Here is a 20568-nt window from a genome sequence, read left to right on the forward strand (position 1 = left end):
GTTCTTTCGTCATAGCTCAAAACACAAATGAGGAGCATTCGTCAGACAATTACTTTTGTTGTTATTCAGAACAAGATCCCTTTGCAATTACCAGACAGGCTTCGTCTTTCTAGCATTACACCAGGGCTTGGTTACGTGTGATATTCTACAGGAATCCCCGAACACCCAATAAACGTCAGCTTTACAACACAAACGTAGGCTGATCGATACAATGTCCTAAGATTCACAATAGCTTGATGGGCGTGGGGTACGTAATAGGGCTTAGACGCTGGTACTCAAAAGTCAAAATACATCTACCATTGGCGGCTGATGTAAGGCATTGTGTATTTTTTTAGTTTTTGGTTTACGGATCCGCCGACAATAGATACCAAAAATGTTAGAAAGAATTTGATGATTGTTTGAAGTTTTTTTTACCATTAACGCCTTTCCTGATAATCAAGTGTATGAATAAGAAACCTGCCTCACAGAGACAGGTGAGTGGTTATTGTTTTATGCCGTTTTTAGCACTATTCCAGTATGTCATGTGTACCCATGTGAGGAATAGAACCTTGGCCTTCAGCGTGACGAGCGAACGCTTCAACCACAAGGCTGCCCCTCCGCCCCTGTGACAAGTGGTACATGCCCAATACGTCATCGATTCTCAGGTCAAGGCATTGCTGTTAAATCTTAAACATTCCTGTCATATTTAACAAAAAATATCACAACGTAAATAGAGAATTTTCTTTTTCTCATTCTACTGATTCTGTATTCTTACATAAACGAGGGAATTAATTAACAATCTACTTTAAGTTTTCATCAAAGCTCTTGAGAAAAAAATCCGTGAAGCAATCAATATATTAATGTTACTACCTGGTTTAAGGACCGAAAAGCTATGCCATGCCATGTACATGTACCACCATGCTACGACAAAATATAGAAGCATCTTCAATGTGACAATGACCAAATGACATTCGTCAGCGCGTGGCGTGGTGGCATTGGAGACGATCTCATGAAAACAACTTCAAAGGCGAACATATAAATCGAGAACATTTTGGTACCGAAAATTTGGTTTTAGGGGATAGAGATCTCCCAAATCTCAGGTTCTGTAAGATTTCCATGGTAATAATTGTGTTGTAATAACATTATTAAGACACTAATTGTTTTTTTATAGTTAGATTCAAGTAGGGCTGTGACGAGTCCAAATTTACTACCCGGGTACCCACCCTCCTATTACCCGACCCGACCTGGGTACCCGCTGTAGGTCTTAGGAGATGTCTCAAAATGTCCGATTGGGAACATTTTTAGAATAGCCCTGGCAAAACGTATTTAAATACATGTATTAAACAATCTGGTCATTCATACACTGAAGTTGAATTAAGCTATGTCTTTATTCCACCATATGAAAAATCAGAAGGAATGGGTGCATAGTCAGAAAGAAATGCGAACATTCGTGACCATAGTGTTTTAGATAATTTTTGTCAATAAACAATATATCACGTGACTAACCACGGGTCCGGGTAGTCCCGGGTCCTACTCAGTACCAACCCGACCCGGGTACCCGAGTTACCCGCCCCAGCCCTAGATTCAAGGTATGTCTGTTGGCTTCCAGTCAGAGTTTAGGTAACAGAACAATTAGAACCAAATAATTAGTTGAAACAGTTTTCTATAAACCTGACAAATTAATCAGAAGGTTTAACTGCACCTATTTCCGTTGTTAAAGAGGTCCAATCAAATTGTTGTCATCAATAAATGAGAGACTAGCTAACATTACGAAGTTCATTCACCAGGTGTTTTTGAGTGAAACAAACATTTGACCCCATTTTTAAATATAACAATATCATTACAGTATCCAAACGAAAAGTTCCAAACGCGTAACTTGATTTATTTCCCTTGTGATTCTTAAAGAATCAATGTTAGCACAATGACATCCGGTTCATGGCGATAAAGGCGCCATCTATGGAAGGTCACTGCTGATGACGTTTTACTATTTGGCATCACACCCCTCAAGACCTGAGTCAGCGCATAAAGCGGATAAAATGATAATATTTAAGAACCGCGAGACGGGGTTACCATAATCTTGAAAAGACGTGCAGGGAAAGTGCGCGACCGCATTGAGGGGTTCTATCAACGCATCAACAGTTTAGTGTCACGATCATCAACGATCTCTAGGTTCATCTCTGCCCGTCTCGAGGATCATGATCAAACAGTTTGTAAAGGCCCTGTAGCCATAGCTTCGTGTTCTTGTATATACATGCATCGTAGTTGACGCATACAGGAAGCCCCGTGGGCGTAATTGACAACAGGAAATTATATTTTTTGTAATTCTTGCAAAAAAGTCGTCCAGAGGAAAACAACAAAGACATAGCGGTTTTTTTAACACACGGTACGTGTTTCTAGCAGAGGGTCATGAGTGCTTGTGAAACGATATATTTTGAAATAAGCAAAAAATTAAATCAGTTAACATTGAGTGTCACTGTGAGTCGACAAACGAGCGTCATAAATCCAATTTGGCAAACATCAGTATCCAAAGAAATCTCCCGAGTCTTCTACATGGGATGTTAACAATTCAATTACTGTTTTCCAAGACGGTGTAGATAGAAGGGTTGTCAGTCAACGTCTGACGTTTTTCATGAACAGACCTTTGAGGTCAACACTAAAACCAATTCAATTTCCACAGACAGTTTATCATCATACTTTTTGCGAAGAAATTCAATATTTCGATTTTTCAACAACCAAGCTCACGTTGACAGATCTTGGGGTTAAGTAGGGGGTACAATATGAGATCAAAGTTCAGAACGTTGTCCGCTAGTCGTTCTGACACATCGCAAATATTTACTCTCATTTTGACAAAGGTCTTCATCTTTAACATCAAATTCCCTGTCTATCGTTGTGTGATTGCATGTATTTCTCCACAACGTTCTGCATTGGGGGACAACGCGCGTTTTGTACAAGAAAAGGAGGACGAGAGAGATGTTTTCGAAGTTGTAAATTTGATTCTTTCAAAAAATGAGACATGAGCAATATATCATTTTAAACTTATGGAACTAACTGACTTTCTTACATATGTCATTTTTTGTATCAGAAAGAGACTAGCGTAATGGCTCGTCGGATAAAATATCTTCTACAAATGATTGTTGGCTATAACATTTGAATTTCAACTCCCTCAAACCGGGGTCTGTATGTAGTCTGGATCAGACACACCCAGCGGCGACCCATACTGTAGATGAACGATGACATACTCAACCAGGTCACACATTGGATTGCCTCCTATACCCGCTTTAATCGACATTTAGGGTGGGATTTCGCAGGACCTGGTGCATCCACCGACACAATAATGTATTGTAATTAAAAATTGTTTTAAGATATTTAAATGTATGTCTTGAAGCAATAACAGTAAAACATATTCTACAGCCAAGAACATCCAATCCATGCTTACTTTCATCCCTCCCATATGCTATATAATGATTAGTGTTCTCAGGACATTTGGCCAGTTTACACCTGGCATTCCGGTGGAGAATGCTTGTAATGATCACACAAATTGCATCCTCAGCATATTTGATCTCTATGTATATGTATGAAATTGGAATGAAGGGTAAAAATAGTTCATATTCCCTTCCCTCTATGTAATAAAATGGGCATTTGTAATACGTTTGTTATCGAATACTGTATATACTATAGGTATCGGTCCATTATAAAACTCTTCTTATACAGTTTGTGTTCTTATAAAAATCTCTGGCCACGCTGTCCGATTCTCGTCATGGTTACAATGTGTGCAAAATATCGAAGTACAAAAATGTTGAATTTAACGCTGAACGAACCCTGGCAAAGGCAGCATAAAAACAAATACTCGTCCAATGTTGATAATACCTATAGCTCCCGTGAGATGAATCTCTAATCGGTTGACTATCTGTCACGATTCTCGGTTACGTCCAAATAGTACTAACTTGCGAGTTCATGATCTCAAGTCATAGGGAGCTTGGGTAATATCATGGGAGCCGATGTGAATGACAAGGCAACTGGAGAATTGATTTGTTCACATTCAAATCACAAATTGGCATCTCGATTGGCATTGTCTTGTGTTGACTTGTCAATAGCGATTTTCTGATGTTGAATCCAGTTACCAGATCAATTCTGTAGATTTATTCTAAAGGGAGTTTCTATTTGTTTAACATCATCACTTGTTTCGCCATGCTCCTGACATTCACGCTGTTATTCCAGTAGTACCACGATACCTGGGGATTGGTGTGAACAGTGTAAAGGTGAAGGCCATTGCCCCGGGATGCTATAATTCTCTATCAAGATGATTTATAACTTTTGGGAAATGCTTCTTATAACCCCCCGTAGCACTGCCAGGATCCGCTGTCTGTGTGTTCGAATCCTCGGTTCATCGCGATTATGATTCCTCAGGAATCCCGGTTCGCCCCGATTATGTTTCTAGGTTTGTCAGCACCATACCCGTGCTCGTGGGTTTCATCGAAGTGGTAAACGTCTGAGACCTGCATCACTTCGAACTTTCCTCCCACATTAAGCTGACACGCCGTGATGTAACTGGAATACTGTTAAAAGCGGCGTTAAACCCACTCACTCAGATTCCTCAGAACCATACAATGATTTTCACCAAAATAGAGTCCCCTGCCCCGGTCTTAGTCCATGCCCAGATGACGTCTATATGACAAAGCGCTACAGCAACGTGACATACCTGTGTGACCGTTACGCGTATGAAAGAATAAAAAGCAAGACAATTTAAGCGGCGAAACCCTTTCCATGACCATATGAAATCTCTGCTCAAGTCCATTGTACGATCCCAACTCCATCGTGAGCATGTCTTTATGAATCACCATTAATAGTGGTGACACCTAATGTTCGCGAAATGGTGAGCGTAGAATGCTCCGTTGGTGGCATCCGAAACATAGTCATACAAAGGCAAGTCACCTGGAAAAGTGAGTGAGTGAGTGAGTTGGGTTTTACGCCGCTTTTAACAGTATTCCAGTTATATCACGGCGTGTCAGCTTAATGTGGGAGGAAAGCCCGAAGTGATGCAGGTCTCAGACGTTAACCACTTCGGTGAAACCCACGAACACGGGTATGGTGCTGACAAACCTAGAAACATAATCGGGGTAAACCGGGATTCGAACCCACAATCATAGGTTTCTGGCGTGTCTAGGGGACGCTACTCTGCACAGCGAATTGCGGACCTGGAAAAAAAACCCGGGAGCATGGTACAAGTCGAAATAGAGAATTACATCAGACGTTTTTGAAAATGTTCTTAACATGTCCACCATACAACTTTGAGAAAGTTTTACTTTACCATGTGAAATAAAATATCAATACCTTTGGGGTATTTTGTCTATCACTGTTACGTTAGCAGGTCAAAAAAAACAGAAGCGACATTCCATAGAAGCCTGGCCTCAAGAGACATTGCTAACTCAATGTGATAACACCAGGTGTCCCACGCGAAGGAGCATCCTTGCCCTTTGTATCACGATTTACATCAGATATTATATAGATGCCTTGTCCCGTGAGACCTTAACGCATATTTAACATGATCTTTTTCATCCCTCACGAGAACCAAAAAAGGGTCCTGATGAAACTAATTTCATCTTTGCACTATCCGTTCCCACACACTGATCAACCAAAAGAAGGGACTTTGAGATAATTCATTTCAAGATATCGGCATCCCAACGTAATTTCATAATTCTTAAGAAGTATTCGCAATAAACAGAAACTTAAAAGCGAAGATGTGAAAAGGCCTTTTTTACTAGTCGATAAGATCTGTTCTAATAAGAACCCTTATCCTGCGAGACCACAAGGCAATGCGGGACGCCATCAGCGGGTATATCGTAGCGCATTTTAAAACATGGAGTTTTTGAAAGAAATGTAAGATATGTTATATCAGCAAGGTTGACCTTTCTGTGATGGTAATTGATTCCCATATAGCTGATTAACGTCATGTGCCTGTTACGAGGCAGGTGGCGGTCAGAATCGTATTCTAGTCCTGTGAGAGTGGGTTTTATATGAACGCAGAGATCCGACACTGTGGTATAATGGCGTTGTGACAACATCTTGTTCCGTTCATTAAGTGGACCTGAAGAAATGTCATACTCAAAACTCTCGTTCGATTAAAAACAATTCAAAATGTTACGCGAATAAGTTGCTGTGTTTGTAAAACAATGAAAAGTAATGCGGTAATTGGGTGATAAAAATGTTAAATAAAAACATGACACCAATTACGACGGAAGCAGAGTTCCAGCAAGTGCTCATTTGCTCACATCATTTAGAGGCACATCCGCAATCAGTGCGGTGTTAAAACAGAAGTAGATTTGAATTCATTTGCACGACACGTCGCGTCTCCTAATGCCAAATAAATAGTTCCATGAGATAGTTTCAAGAGCTCCTATTCGCCCGGGTTGCATGATGAACTGCTATATGTTACAATATTTAATCTTTCAATAATGCTATAATATCGTCTACTGCTGAAGTGAGTTAATGCATATAGACAAATAGGGTGTGTTTCATGTAATCCATTACATCTTTCACAGACAATACTTATATAGTCCTCCTTGACAGACTAGTGATAACTATCAAGGAAGGGTGATGAAGATGACACGTTGGTCGCAAAGACATCGGTTGTATGGTCATTCCCATCCCCAACACAATGCACTTGTCTCGACTGTGTGCTTCATCATTGTATGAAGAGAAGTTTGTCACGCACGTTCACTAGCCTACGGACTGTCAGCAGACTGGTGTCTACGATAGGACAGTTCATCTTAACAGCTTGAAATAGTTGAGTATTCTACGAAGCCAGTGTTCATGGGCTACGGAATAGCCACCTGAACACCTATTTGAAGTCCTCGATAAGCATTTAGAAGAACATGAAGACACAACACTATTATAAATAATAACTTCTTGATTGTTTGTAACGACGCGTCATAGCCACAGCTTGCCCCTGTACAAGATCAGTGAGTGTGAGTGAGTTTGGTTTTACGCCGCTTTTAGCAATATTCCAGCAATATCACGGCGGTGGACACCACAAATGGGCTTCACACATTGTACCCATGTCGGGAGTCGAACCCGGGTCTTCAGCGTGACGAGCGAACGCTTTAACCACTAGGCTACCCGACCGCCCCTGTACAATATGAATACATAAAGTGTTTTTAAAAAGTTATTTGGTTTGAATTCTACAAAATACCCAATGATGACCACTGAAATTGCGTCTCCACACCTGAAATATTTTATTGCAAAAAGAGACATGTTGTTTCATATTGAATCACTTGAAGTTTAATGAAAACATGATGTACCAGAGGGAAAAAAGATTATGTCGAAATAAAAGCTGTTTTCGTGGGAAATGTTCTTATCTGACAGGAAAAGTTCATATTATTTGAAATGCTCGTCCGTTTCTTCAAATTGCTAGTCATCTACTAACTGCGTCATTTCGGACTTTTTAACCAACATGTGAACCTGAAAAACTCTCAAACTCAACTCACTCACTCACTCAGCTAATAACTTAAAGATTATTGTTTAAAAGAGTATCAGCGGATGACATTTTATCCCAGAATTGCATAAACAAATATTGCCAATGGCTTTGAAAACGTTTCGCTGTGACAGAATTAAGGCTCATATCTGTAACTCCCAAAGTGTGTTGCCTGTCAATCAAACGTCGTTCCTATCATCATCTTTGTCTATTTTCCAGACATAAGCGGATAACGTGAAAGGGTCAATACTATTTCATTTTTCCCTCTCAGTGACTCTCAATTTTATCAGTGTGCCCGATCTTTGCTGTTGTCGCCAATCCGCTTTCCTACAAAGAAATCGATAGCAATCAGCAAGATGATGTTCATTTCAAACTTTGTTGAAATCCCTCTCATGTGGGGCAGTTTAAATGTCTTTAGAAGCAATCCCCAGATTGGTGTGGAATCCAGACAGGCCAAATCATTGTAGTCCGTTTTTGTGTATTTTTCATTCAACTCGAAGATTGTTTATTGACAGTTACTGAATAGGATTGGGATAAGAAACTTGTGAAAATATGTTTTATACGATTGGCTATTAACCTCTGCTTAAAGTACCGCTTTCATGTATATTCAGTGAGTCAGCATCAATCGTAAAATAAATATTTTGTAACTTGATACACCATGATTTTGTAGAAGTAAGGGATAAATTATTCTTCCATCATCGACGCCCTCGAGTGTTTAACTGTAGAAATTTACGTAATGTAAACATGACTACGGATGCTGTCGTTATAACAGACGTTAAAGCTGTGGTGTCTAAAGCAAGGCTCATTTAATCTCCGACAGCATGGAATGGTTGTCCAGCTGAACATTGAAAAGATGTTGAGTGATTCCTAGCATGTTTCTATTTTCCCTTGTAATGATCCCGCACAGAATTGATATCTTTGTTAATCGCGAAACACCTATTGGGGATAAGAGCTAAAAGGTAGTTTGTGTACAATGTTGACGAAAATACAAAGAAATGTTCGTTTTTTCATCTCCGGGGCATTGGCAAATGCCTAGACATGAACTGCCGCCGCCAATCCTTGCCAAGAGAGTAATTGCATGTACCGTATAAGGAGATCAACAGTTAACCTTCCCGTGTCTGTTTGAGCCGTACCGTTGGCAATTCTACAGATGGCCACAACAAATCAATTAAATGTTGGTCGGATTTGCTGAAGACAAGTTGGTCGACTCTCTTTTATAAATTACACGTTATTGTTAGGCATCCGAACGGGAATATTATAACAGGTTTAGTTTGGCATTAAAATAAAAACGATAAAACCATTTTCATAATCATAAGAAATTGCTGCTAAAAGCAGAGTCCATTGTACGATTCCGACAATATAATAAATGAATCTCTATAAAATAGTGATGATACCAGGTGTTCGCGAAAAATGTATCCTGCACACAAGTGACACACGTCACAAACACATGCAAAGACATGCAAAGACTCATAAACACTTTAGAACTGAATATTTCTCGTATGTGTTCAATACAGTGCACAGTGTACTCTTAGAGACATTTTAGACAATAGAATTTTAAATTTCTCAGCACCTTGACCGGCAGGATATTTCTGCACAGTGTACTCTTAGAGACATTTTAGACAATAGAATCTTTAAATTTCTCAGCACCTTGACCGGTAGGATATTTCTCCCCGTAATTGTCACCGTGTTCATCGGGGTAGCCTAAGTGTAAACATAAAACTAAACACTAGCTAAAAAAACAAGAAAAGATGTTTTTTGAATAAACAGAAATAAAGGCGATTCCAACCAACATATACTCAATATGATGTTGCCTTACTGTAAGTAACCCATCTTATTCTGTGTAAGCTGGTAGCTCAATCTCTGGCGATTCAAGAATAAAAAAAATTCAACAGAACATATTACCTTTGGGACAAGAAACACTCACAAGACCTTTCAACCACTACCATTAATTTGTCTAAGAACAAACCCAATACTACGTCTTCAGCGGCCACAAATCTCAAACATCAATCTGTTGAGACTAAATTATTTGGTGCAGCCAATAGTGTCATTCCTTCCATTCAGAGACGAGTTAAACAGAAAGCGCAACACAAGCCTACTTTGCTGTCAATGAAGGAGTATTACACACCCTGCCAAGCTATCATTGTATCCTTGCAAACGTGCTTCACAACATCACCCCATTGTCTTCAGAACATGGCGGCGTTGATAAGTTGATACCCAATTAGGACATAATATGCATGTGTCGAAGGGGGCGTTCTCTTTCAAAAGAGCCCATAAGGCCTTAAGACACCGACTTACATGGACGCTAGAAGATGGTAATGGCCTAACTACATTTAGGGTTAAAAGGGTTTGAGCAAGTTGTTCGCTCTGTCTAAGTGTTGCCACGGCAGGAATCTACTGGCAATAATTCCCATCCAATGACATCGTCCTCCAAATGAAAGTTCCGTACAATAGCACCGTATGCTTCCTCTTGGGGAATTTAATTACTCGCTGTGAAAAGCCTTCAGCTTGTAAAATGATCACTCAGATTAATGTGCCTGCCATATCTTGTCCATTCTCGCGGGAGGAATTGGGGCATGCTGAAGCAAGGATGGGGGATGTTCTAACTGGAAATTCTTCTTATAAGACAATATATCGGACAGAACCAAATTGAGAATTATTTCGATATAGTTTTATGTAACGTTCTACCCCGTTATTGCATCGTATATACTAAACACATTGAAAACACAATGCCAATTTCAAACGGTTTTAGAGAGAAAAATATTATCTTAACTTCATTGATCTGTCTATTTATCCGTGTGAGACTGATTTCAAGGACAAAGACCGAAACTGGGCGCTGTTCCACAAAGCGATCGTAGCGCCACGACAGTCGTAAGTGTATGTTTAAGTCTGCGCATTACGATCTCATTAGACATAGGGCAGTCGTAAGTGTATGTTTAAGTAAGCGCATTACGATCACCTAAGCCCTACGACAGTCGTAAGTTTTTGTTTAAGTCTGCGCATTACGATCACCTTAGCCCTACAACAGCCGTAAGTGTATGTGTAAGTTAGCACATTACGATCACCTTAGCCCTACGACAGTCGTAAATCTTTGTTTACGTTTGGGCATTATGATCACCTTAGCCCTACGACAGTCGTAAGGGTATGTTGAAGTAAGCGCATTACGATCACCTTAGCCCAACGACAGTCGTAAATCTTTGTTTACGTTTGGGCATTGCGATCACCCTAGCCCTACGACAGTCGTAAATCTTTGTTTACGTTTGGGCATTGCGATCACCTTGGCCCTTCAACAGTCGTAAGTGTATGTTTAAGTTAGGGCATTACGATCTCCTTAGCCCTACGACAGTCCTAAAACTTTGTTTACGTTTGGGCATTACGATCACCTTAGCCCTACGACAGTCGTAAATCTTTGTTTACGTTTGGGCATTACGATCACCTTAGCACAACGATTCCTTTGTGGATGGAGTCCCAAAAGAGACAATGACTCCAATTGATGCGTTAAAAATGATTAACAATGACGATATAGGATAAAAACATTAAAAACACTTTTGATCATTAGTTTTGCTATATTTAAGCAAATAAATCGACGAATGCTACATACGTGTGTGGGAAACATGCACGTGTTCCATAGTGTGACCCTATATACTTTAATAAATAATGGTGTTATCAGAGCAAAGATGGCTACTGTAAAACATGAGATGTTTCGCCGCATTTATCTGGACATGATTCTACTCCTTTGCCGTTAGTGTACGTTCATCTGATGAATGGTCCAAACTTATTGCTAAAATTGTATTTCCAGCATATTCATGTTTGCATTCCCTGTATCAGACAGCAAGGATATTTGTATATCGGGACACTGTGCGTTTCGACCAATCGCTATTTTATAAGATGTAATAGATTTTCAACTTTTGTAGAAAGTACGTGTTATATTTGTACGAAGACTGATGTCGACTGAAGTCAAGTCCTTTCAATATTAGGTAAGTAGTGAACGATCTTGTTACTATCCTGTCTCTAAAACACTTCGAAACTTTCCCTTTCAAATCTAAACCGCATTGTCTCCCGATATACGATGACGCTTGAGCTCTGTTGTTGTGGTGAAACTCTTCCACTGATCATGTTTCGTATGTTTTGTGGTGTCATGTTTTGTAATGTTTTGTAATCTACGTCCACTTCTGTCCTTGAAATACTCACGTTGATGTTCGTCCAAACCTTTAAGGCAGTTTTCCTTCTAAATTACAGGTGGCCCTCCCCAAAATGAAGACAAACGGTTCCTTCGTTTCGGGCGTACACTAGCAGGGGACAGCTTTCTGAGGTTTGGCAGACAATTCTACAGAATAGGAAAGGATGGGGATGATGTGGAGAAAAGATTTTTGAGATTCGGGCGTTCTGATTCAGACCTAGATGACGTCATACGTGCTTCATTACTCGCATACTCATTGGACGATTCACCAAACACAAGACGCAGGCGATCAGCTGCTGCTGCCCCCGCCGAGACCAAGGCTGTCGAGACGGGCAACAAGGACATTGAAAAAAGAGACGCTGATGAGCTGACAAGTGAAGACAAACGCTTCATGCGGTTCGGGAGATCTGGAGAAGATGAAAAGAGGTTTATGAGATTCGGCAAGTCGGGAGAAGAAGAAAAGAGGTTTATGAGATTCGGCAAGTCGGGAGAAGCAGACAAGAGGTTTATGAGGTTCGGACGGGCTGGGGAGGAAGAGAAGAGATTTATGAGGTTTGGACGTGATGGGGAGGACGAGAAACGCTTCATGAGGTTCGGAAAGAGCGGCGAAGAGGAGAAGAGGTTTATGAGATTCGGCAGAGCTGGTGAAGATGGTGAAGAATTTGAAGATGACGATGAAGGACTCGAAGCAGACAAGCGCTTCATGAGGTTTGGTCGTGACGGCGAAGACGAGAAAAGATTCATGAGATTCGGAAAGAGTGGAGACGATGAGAAGAGGTTTATGCGATTCGGCAAACGTTTTATGAGATTTGGCCGTGACGGACAGGACAAGAGGTTTATGAGGTTCGGCAAGAGGTTTATGAGGTTTGGAAAGCGGGATTCTGGTGAGGGCAGCGCAGAGAAAGCTGAAGCTGCTGAGAGTTAGGTTGTGTCATTCGAAAGACTATGATTCTTTAAACATAGTATATCATATTTTGGGCAATATGTCTCTTTATACTGAAATTGTTTGGGGAGGTGTGAGAGTGAGGGGAGTCCAGTTCGCTGTTTCACATCCACCACCATTAACAGAACATGAGTCTATCATCCGGGAACTGCTTCACATGTCCTAGCAGGGTTATTGTGGCCAGCTACGGTTTTGGGTGTTCACCTTTGTTTACGTACATACATTGATTGATTGTTGAAGTATTTACAATGAAACTGTAAATAAAATCCATCCAAACATGAATCAGCTTAATTTTCCTTTCAAATATATGGTTGGTTAGGATCATAATACAAAGAACAGCGGGCATCAAGTTAACGTTCATGACAATGACCTCACATGATCTTGTAACATGCTCTTGTTCATACTAACAGTTATGACAAGGCGGTGGGGTAGCCTCGTGGTTAAAGCGTTCGCTTGTGACTCCAAAGGCCCGGGTTTGATTCCCTACATGGTAACACTGTGTCAATTTCTGGTGTCCCCGTCGAGATATTGCTGGAATATTGCAAAAATCGGCGTAAATCAATTGTGACCAACTATAGTTATGACACAGCTCCAACTGTTTCACACAAGATCCCTGTATCTGCCTTGGAGTCGTGTCCCTTTAGCAGCCAGGATACGCTTTTTGTGTATTCGAAGTAAAGTTTTTTTGTTCGATAGCAATCACAAGTTTTCCCTTTTTAGAGGGTTGCGTCACTTTGTGCTTTATTCCTACATACATAGCATATCCATTGATCAATGTGTGAATAACCATTATATACCCACGCAGATTGATGTATCATTCATGTAATCTAATATAGATCGCTTCCGTGGTCTAGTGGGTGAGGTCCGGACTTCGATCCCCGGCCGTAACAAAATAGTACTTGGTGTTAACCTGTCTGGCGCTCGGTATTAGGGGTTAAAACAAGAACTTGTCGGCTCGGAGTCTGTACACTGTGTCTGCGAGGGGTATTTAAGATAGGGTGTTAAACTGCGGGCTATCTCAGTGGGCTAGAACTATAAAATAGGCATCTGTCCGGACTGGTGCAAGCAGCCACAGACACGTGCATAAATGCAATAAGTGCAGTAAACCCCATTTCACCTCACCTCACCAATCTTATTTACAGCTAGTTTAACCTACACTGTATCACGAAGTCTTCCTTTGATTGTATCGTTCTTGTCCTTATACCATAACATTTTTGCACTTTAATATAAAAGGTCTAAAGAATAACCAGCCACCATTATCTGCCGAAACAGATTCCGTTGGGTCGCAAAAGGCGAAATACCAGTGAAATTTATATGAAAGGATCAGTGACAATCAGTGATGACACCAAGTGTTCACGGCAAGGTTCAGCGTGTCCTGTTCTACCGGCATCTTCCCGAGGCAAGCGTGTCCACTAGCCTATATCATAGCCTAATTTCTACCCTTACCACACCGAGGATACTTTTTTTTGGCTCGACCCTGGCGCCACCCCGCGTAGATCACGTGTTGTGCCACTTGTAATGAAATCGCGATAGCCAATTAGATCGCTGTTCTTATCTCGTATGGGGGCACGGGTGGCCCAGTCGTCTAAGGCGCCGCGATTCGCTGTGCAGAGTTGCGTCCCTTGGGCACGCCAGAAACCTGTGATTGTGGGTTCGAATCCCGGTTCTCCCCAATTATGTGTCTAGGTTTGTCAGCACCATACCCGTGCTCGTGGGTTTCACCGAAGTGGTAAACGTCTGAGACCTGCATCACTTCGGGCTTTCCTCCAACATTAAGCTGACACGCCGTGATATAACTGGAATACTGTTAAAAGCGGCGTTAAACCCAACTCACTCCCTCTTATCTCGTATAGCTTTCCAAAGATGGCGAACATCATAGGCGACGACCAAGTCGAGGGGGCAACGAAAACATTCACGATTTCATCCCTGACACAAAAACAGAGGCAATCGTTGCTGATTTAAAAGATGAAAAAGACATATTCACTTTCATACGAAGGTGTACCAGTCGTGGATGTCGTTTTGAGAAACGTTCTCTGATTGGAAATCGATATGTGCGATAATCAATCGTATTTACAGGAAAGTGGGCTTGATGTGGCAAGGGTAGAAACAAGACTTTGATAAAAAGGCTAGTGGAAGTTCTTGCCCCGGGAAGATCTTCTACCGGTAGTATCCGCCATTCACACAATTTTCACAAAAAAACAGAAAGACATTAAAGAAGTGGTAACATTGAGCGGCCATGTCACGGCTTGGCGCAGCCGACGCGGACAGAAGAAGTATATTGTAACGTATTTATTTGGGATTCCATAGTTCTTTGAGTATGACTATGACTGTATGTAAATGAACAACTGATAAGAACGCGGATGAATCTAAAACGGTCTCGGTGGTATAGGGGGCGGTGGACTGGCTCGTGGTTACAGCGTGTACTGGTCACGCTGATTCCCTCATGGGAACATCTCCTGGGCCCACTTGCACAAAGCGATCTTAGCGCTACGACTATTGTAAGCCTATGTTAAAGAATGGGGGTTACGATAATCGTAGCGCCGAGATCGCTTTGTGCAAGTGGGCCCTGGTGGCTCGGGTAACGCTGTAAACCTCACATTACATCAATGGTGATATCGTGGTTTGTGCTTATTTACTGTTATTATAAAAAAAAAAACATTAAAAAATGCTCCCGTTCTTGAAATTAAAAGTCAACTGGGGTAGCCAAATGTGGTATCAGTGGAACACTACAAACAGATTCCCATTTCCACGCGTAGTCCAATCAATGCAGCGCAGTTCTAATCCCTTGTCAAATCAAGAATACACATCAGTGATTGGTTTCTGGTCGTAATTAACAAATTGCTGAACATCGGACAGGTCTGGATAATTGAAATAACACATCAGAAGGTGGCATATAGCAGGCAGTACCCTTGGACCCAAAAATATATGTTCTCGTTAAAACCACTAATTGTCAAACATGAGAAGATAGCGGCACCTCCCCCGGGCCCAGACACAAGGGGGTCAATGTACTCTAGAACCCAGCGGCCACTTGCTCCCTTACCCTCCTGGACAAATTCGGAGGAATTCGGAGATTTGAGTGATGAATGTAACAAAATGCTTCAGGAGTTCGTGTGAATTCTTCGTACACGTGGTGACGCCACCGTGCTAATTGCTGTTTAGATAACATAAAATCGTAAATGACAATTTTGGTTTATTCTAAAAGGCGTCCTGGGTATCAATAACCTTAATAACATATAAAAAAACAATGAATTCAACATGGTTCTTAAATAAAAGTATTTTTCTGATATCTAACGTCGTTTACTGTAAAAAAAACTCCTTTTTTAGCGAATAGTTTAAAAAGTATCATTGTTCATTTATAGTTGGTATTTTTGACTGTCAAGGTTATACAAGGATTTCCCAAAGTGTAACCCGATGATTCTACCAGAACTTACATAAAATATCAGAATGAAGGCCAGGGCAACTCCACGTATAATCTGCTCTTGATTGGTGACAACGTGACCTACAACGTTGGCTATTTGCTGAATGTGATGACTATATGTTTGTTGTTTAACGCCGCACTCAGCAAGTCTTGACCAAACAGTCCAGTGATCGATATTGTGAGCAACGACTTTGGGGTACGATGAAACGCTATGAACCAAGTCCCCGAGGCTGACCACCCGATCCACAGGGTCGCCTCTTGCCACCAGGTTGCTGGGGCCTGTTCTAATCCGGACTCCCCACGGGGCGACTCGTTGTGAACGACACTGAACTGCGATACAGTGTAAGGGTTCTAGCGTCAGATCTAATGTCTGAAACAAATATGTCAAGCAGCGGAGAACTAGCTGAAGGTGTACGCAATGTACGAAGCTCGTAAAACATATGCTAAAACATATCTTTAGGAGATGAAGTGTTTCTTTTAACACAAAAGTAATAATATCGCTTAATAGCAACAAAAATGTTGAAAAACTTTTAATGTTATCACTAAATAATTTACTTAGGTTGATTGCGTACCCGACGGCAGGAGACGGTGCTTCTGATATCAACCACTGGTTTGTCTGGTCCAGACTTGATTATTTACAGGCCGAAGTCATACAGCTGGAATACTGCTGGGTGATCTTTAAACATCAATCAAAACACTGTAACTAAAGCTCAATATTAACTTACATATGTCATGTATTAGATATGATATACACAGGGAGAATTAATGTCATGATATTTTTCTTTACATAACTAAAATACGTTTTCTTTGCTTATAGCAATATAAGTCAATGTAATTTGTGTAAGTCCATATTAAACGTCAACGCCATACTATAACCAGTCTCGATTATTCGCTGAAACAGATTCCATAGGGAGTAGAAGGCAAAGAGTGAGTGAGTGAGTTGGGTTTAACGCCGCTTTTAACAGTATTCCAGTTATATCACGGCGTGTCAGCTTAATGTAGGAGGAAAGCCCGAAGTGATGCAGGTCTAAGACGTTTACCACTTCGGTTAAACCCACGAGCACGGGTTGCTGACAAACCTAGAAACATAATCGGGGCGAACCGGGATTCGAACCCACAATCAAAGGTTTCTGGCGTGCCTAAGGGACGCAACTCTGCACAGCGAATCGCGGCGCCTTAGACGACTGGGCCACCCGTGCCCCCAGAAGGCAAAGAATGATGAACATGAATGGATCTCGTGTTCGCTGAAATGGTAAACATGTCCTACACAATCGCCTGTCACATAACTTGTGAATGAAGGTTGTTTTACGTGAGAGTCTGCGATATTGAAATGGATATTATCATTGCATCCCGTTTACAGTAGAATGTGGGCCATGCAAACTAGCACGTGTATTCGATTATCAAAATTTGAGTGAGCTGAGTCAACCCTGGTTACCGCATTTGTCAACCAGGGTTGACTGAATTCAACCTGAGTTAACCAGTGCTAATCAAGGTTAACTTAGGGCAGTACCCGAGTTAAATACGCATTAGATACAACCATTGATACAATACAAAATGGCTACCACGAGAAGGAGAAACACAACAGTCACGTGTTTTGCTTTAGCACACAAGTATGAGAGGTGAACAAGAGTTTTATTGCTTTTCAAAGCCATTGTATCGCTATTTTATGCACATTAATCGACCAGGAAGTTAAAAAAAAACGTAGAACATCAAAGGTTGCAGTATCGATTCTAAAACAAAAGTTACATTTTCCTGTCGCATGTCAAAATACATATATCGTATCAATACCGAGTTAATAATATTCATTAAAACGAAACTGATTATCTTTAACGATGAAAGTACTTGAAGGCTGTTAACCAGAGTACTGTACCCAAGGGGTTCAGTTGAGTTGGGAACCGATGGTAAATCAGTTAACATGCCGGCACTGGTCGACCGAAGTCAACTTGGGTCATGCATTGGTTAAAGCAGGTTTACCACAGTCGTGCATGGTTTTGAAACAGAAAGCAAGTAGTGATTCCTAGCAGCAAAAGCTGTCCACGACGTCGGGGTGGAATGACGCGCCTGTCGGGTCACATAGTTTTTCCCACCCGATCCTCATTTTGGTCGGTTCTTACAAAATTCAAAATGTCAACGCCAGTCAAACATTAGTCTCGAATAGCTACCGAAGCAAGGCAAAATAGTGTAAAAATTATATGAAAGGATCACTGAAAATCATTGATGACACCAGGTGTTCGCGAAAAGGGTAGTACCAGTATAATTTATAATATTAAACCAATACATCCGATTTTTTGATAGTAATCTCAATTCATGCTTGGAATACGCTTCAATATTAGTTTATTAAGGAATGTCTCAGAACTCTTAGGAAGAGAACCTACCCTTTAAGGGTTGCGTCCCTTTGGCCTGCGAGAAATGTATGATCGCGAGTTCAAATCCCAGATTCAGCGTTTACTTAAATACTGCTCACTCACACTGCAGGAGGATAGTTTAGTCACTTAAGGAAATAGTTTTAACTTGATTGCCTAAAAGTGCGAATTATTTTCAGCGATAGAAGATGAAACCAAATTCCAGTTCACAAGGCAGCCAAAAGCCAAAAAACTGTTAAATTCAGGTGAGGTTTTGGGAAATAGGATTTAGCTTTCAAGAGAATTATACTTAAATAGCAACGTGCATTAGTGGGTGGCTGCTTCTAGTGGGCCCGGTTCCTTTGTACTTGTTACGTGAGACACCATGCCGCAGTTTATCATGGAAAGCCCACTCACACACAATGTACTGACTCCGAGCCGACCAGGTATTGTTCCCTTACTGCAGAACGCCAGAAGACAGAACAAGTCCCAGACATATTGTAACGTCTATGACGTAACAAGTACCAACCATATTGTAACGTCTGTGACGTAACAAGTACCAGCCATATCGTAACGTCTATGACGTAACACTTACCAGCCATATCGTAACGTCTCTGACGTAACACTTACCAGCCATATCGTAACGTCTGTGACGTAACAAATACCAGCCATATCGTAACGTCTATGACGTAACACTTACCAGCCATATCGTAACGTCTATGACGTAACAAGTACCAACCATATTGTAACGTCTGTGACGTAACAAGTACCAGCCATATCGTAACGTCTATGACGTAACACTTACCAGCCATATCGTAACGTCTATGACGTAACAAGTACCAACCATATTGTAACGTCTATGACGTAACAAGTACCAACCATATCGTAACGTCTATGACGTAACACTTACCAGCCATATCGTAACGTCTCTGACGCGGCCAGGGAAATCGAACCACCTGCCGTCCATTCTCCGGGCACATGATCCACCCACTACATCACGGTAGATGTCGTTAAATTCAGGATACTCGCGGTTGTACGCAAAATTAGGGAGAAATAAATAAAATTAGCAACAATTTTATTTTACAAAGACAATTGAAACCTAATCCCGTCTGTTTATTCACTGAACGTTTCCGTGATATAATCTGTAAATGATCGTGTGTCTTTGCTGTTGATATATCCATCAAGGATATCAATACCTGGAGCTCTCTTCAGACACAAACCTGGACCGAAAAAGAGATACATTGGAGATCGCAAAGTAACCTTTAGTCAGTGCTGTGGCATTGTGTATGCGCAAACCCATTCAAAACCCTTCATTTGCATTGAGACAATGCTTATCACTGACAATGTAGACAATGGTATTCTGCCTTGGGAAGCAAGATTAGGAGCCAACATTCAGTCTTAATTATCCTGTTTGAAGCACACAATATATCTATTCCACGTGAGACTCCAGCCTAACGCTGAACCTGTGATATCTATACATATTTCAGCATACAGTGTCTTGTGGCGTGTGCTGATAACAGATCCCATGTCGTTTCCGACCAGATAGGGACGAGTTCAAAGACATATCGATACACACTCCACAACTCTGACACACGAGGCCAAATTACATCTAATGACCATACACGTTACATCAGAAGATGGTCAATATAGACAGCAAATTAATCAAGTTATAGCTACTTGTGATGCTGATTAACCACAGAGGGGAAGCATGATGTCCCTGAGGCGATCAGGCTCGACTTCAGCAGTTCTACTGCTGACTCGGCTAACTGCTGTAGACAAATTATACTTGAGCTGCTTCCCCGAACAAAGGTTTAGCATGAGATGACTCGACGCTAACTCTCATTTCACACGTGTGTTGCTCCGTGCTCGTGGTAATTTGATTGGTTACAGAGGTTATGATATTGTTTTGAGAGGAAGTGTAAATACGGTAATGGTAATCTAATTGTGAGAAGTACAATACCATCCGGTCTCAGTTAGACCGTTCCCTAATGGCGCGGGTTCACGATGGGCACTAACCAAGGATGTGAGGGGGTGTGGGGGTTGTGGAAAGTACATGCAAAGGCTGAGATACAGTATCGTATTTCAAACATCAAGGTGTGTCAATTATTTTGATGAATGTATGTATTTTGTATGAATGAAAAGTGAGTGACAGCTTTAAATCCGCTTCAACAGACATTCAGTCATATAACGTCGTGTTAGCTAAAATAAACAGAAAGCCAGAAGTGATGCAGGTTTAAG

General features: G+C 41.1%; 1 protein-coding gene across 1 annotated transcript in view; it reads left to right on the plus strand.

Moving 5' to 3' along the window:
• LOC124122201 (FMRF-amide neuropeptides-like) overlaps positions 1-12852 on the plus strand; it is a 31625-nt gene extending 18773 nt beyond the window's left edge. Inside the window, exon 3 of the mRNA XM_046485338.1 lies at positions 11687-12852. Within this exon, the coding sequence (XP_046341294.1) occupies positions 11687-12552 (866 nt within the window). The 3' untranslated portion in view covers positions 12553-12852. The remainder of the gene's footprint in view (positions 1-11686) is intronic.
• The last annotated feature ends 7716 nt before the right edge of the window (positions 12853-20568 follow it).

The sequence above is a fragment of the Haliotis rufescens genome, unplaced genomic scaffold (assembly GCF_023055435.1).
Source record: "Haliotis rufescens isolate VD_foot unplaced genomic scaffold, xgHalRufe1.0.p SCAF_6, whole genome shotgun sequence".
Lineage (NCBI taxonomy): Eukaryota > Metazoa > Mollusca > Gastropoda > Lepetellida > Haliotidae > Haliotis > Haliotis rufescens.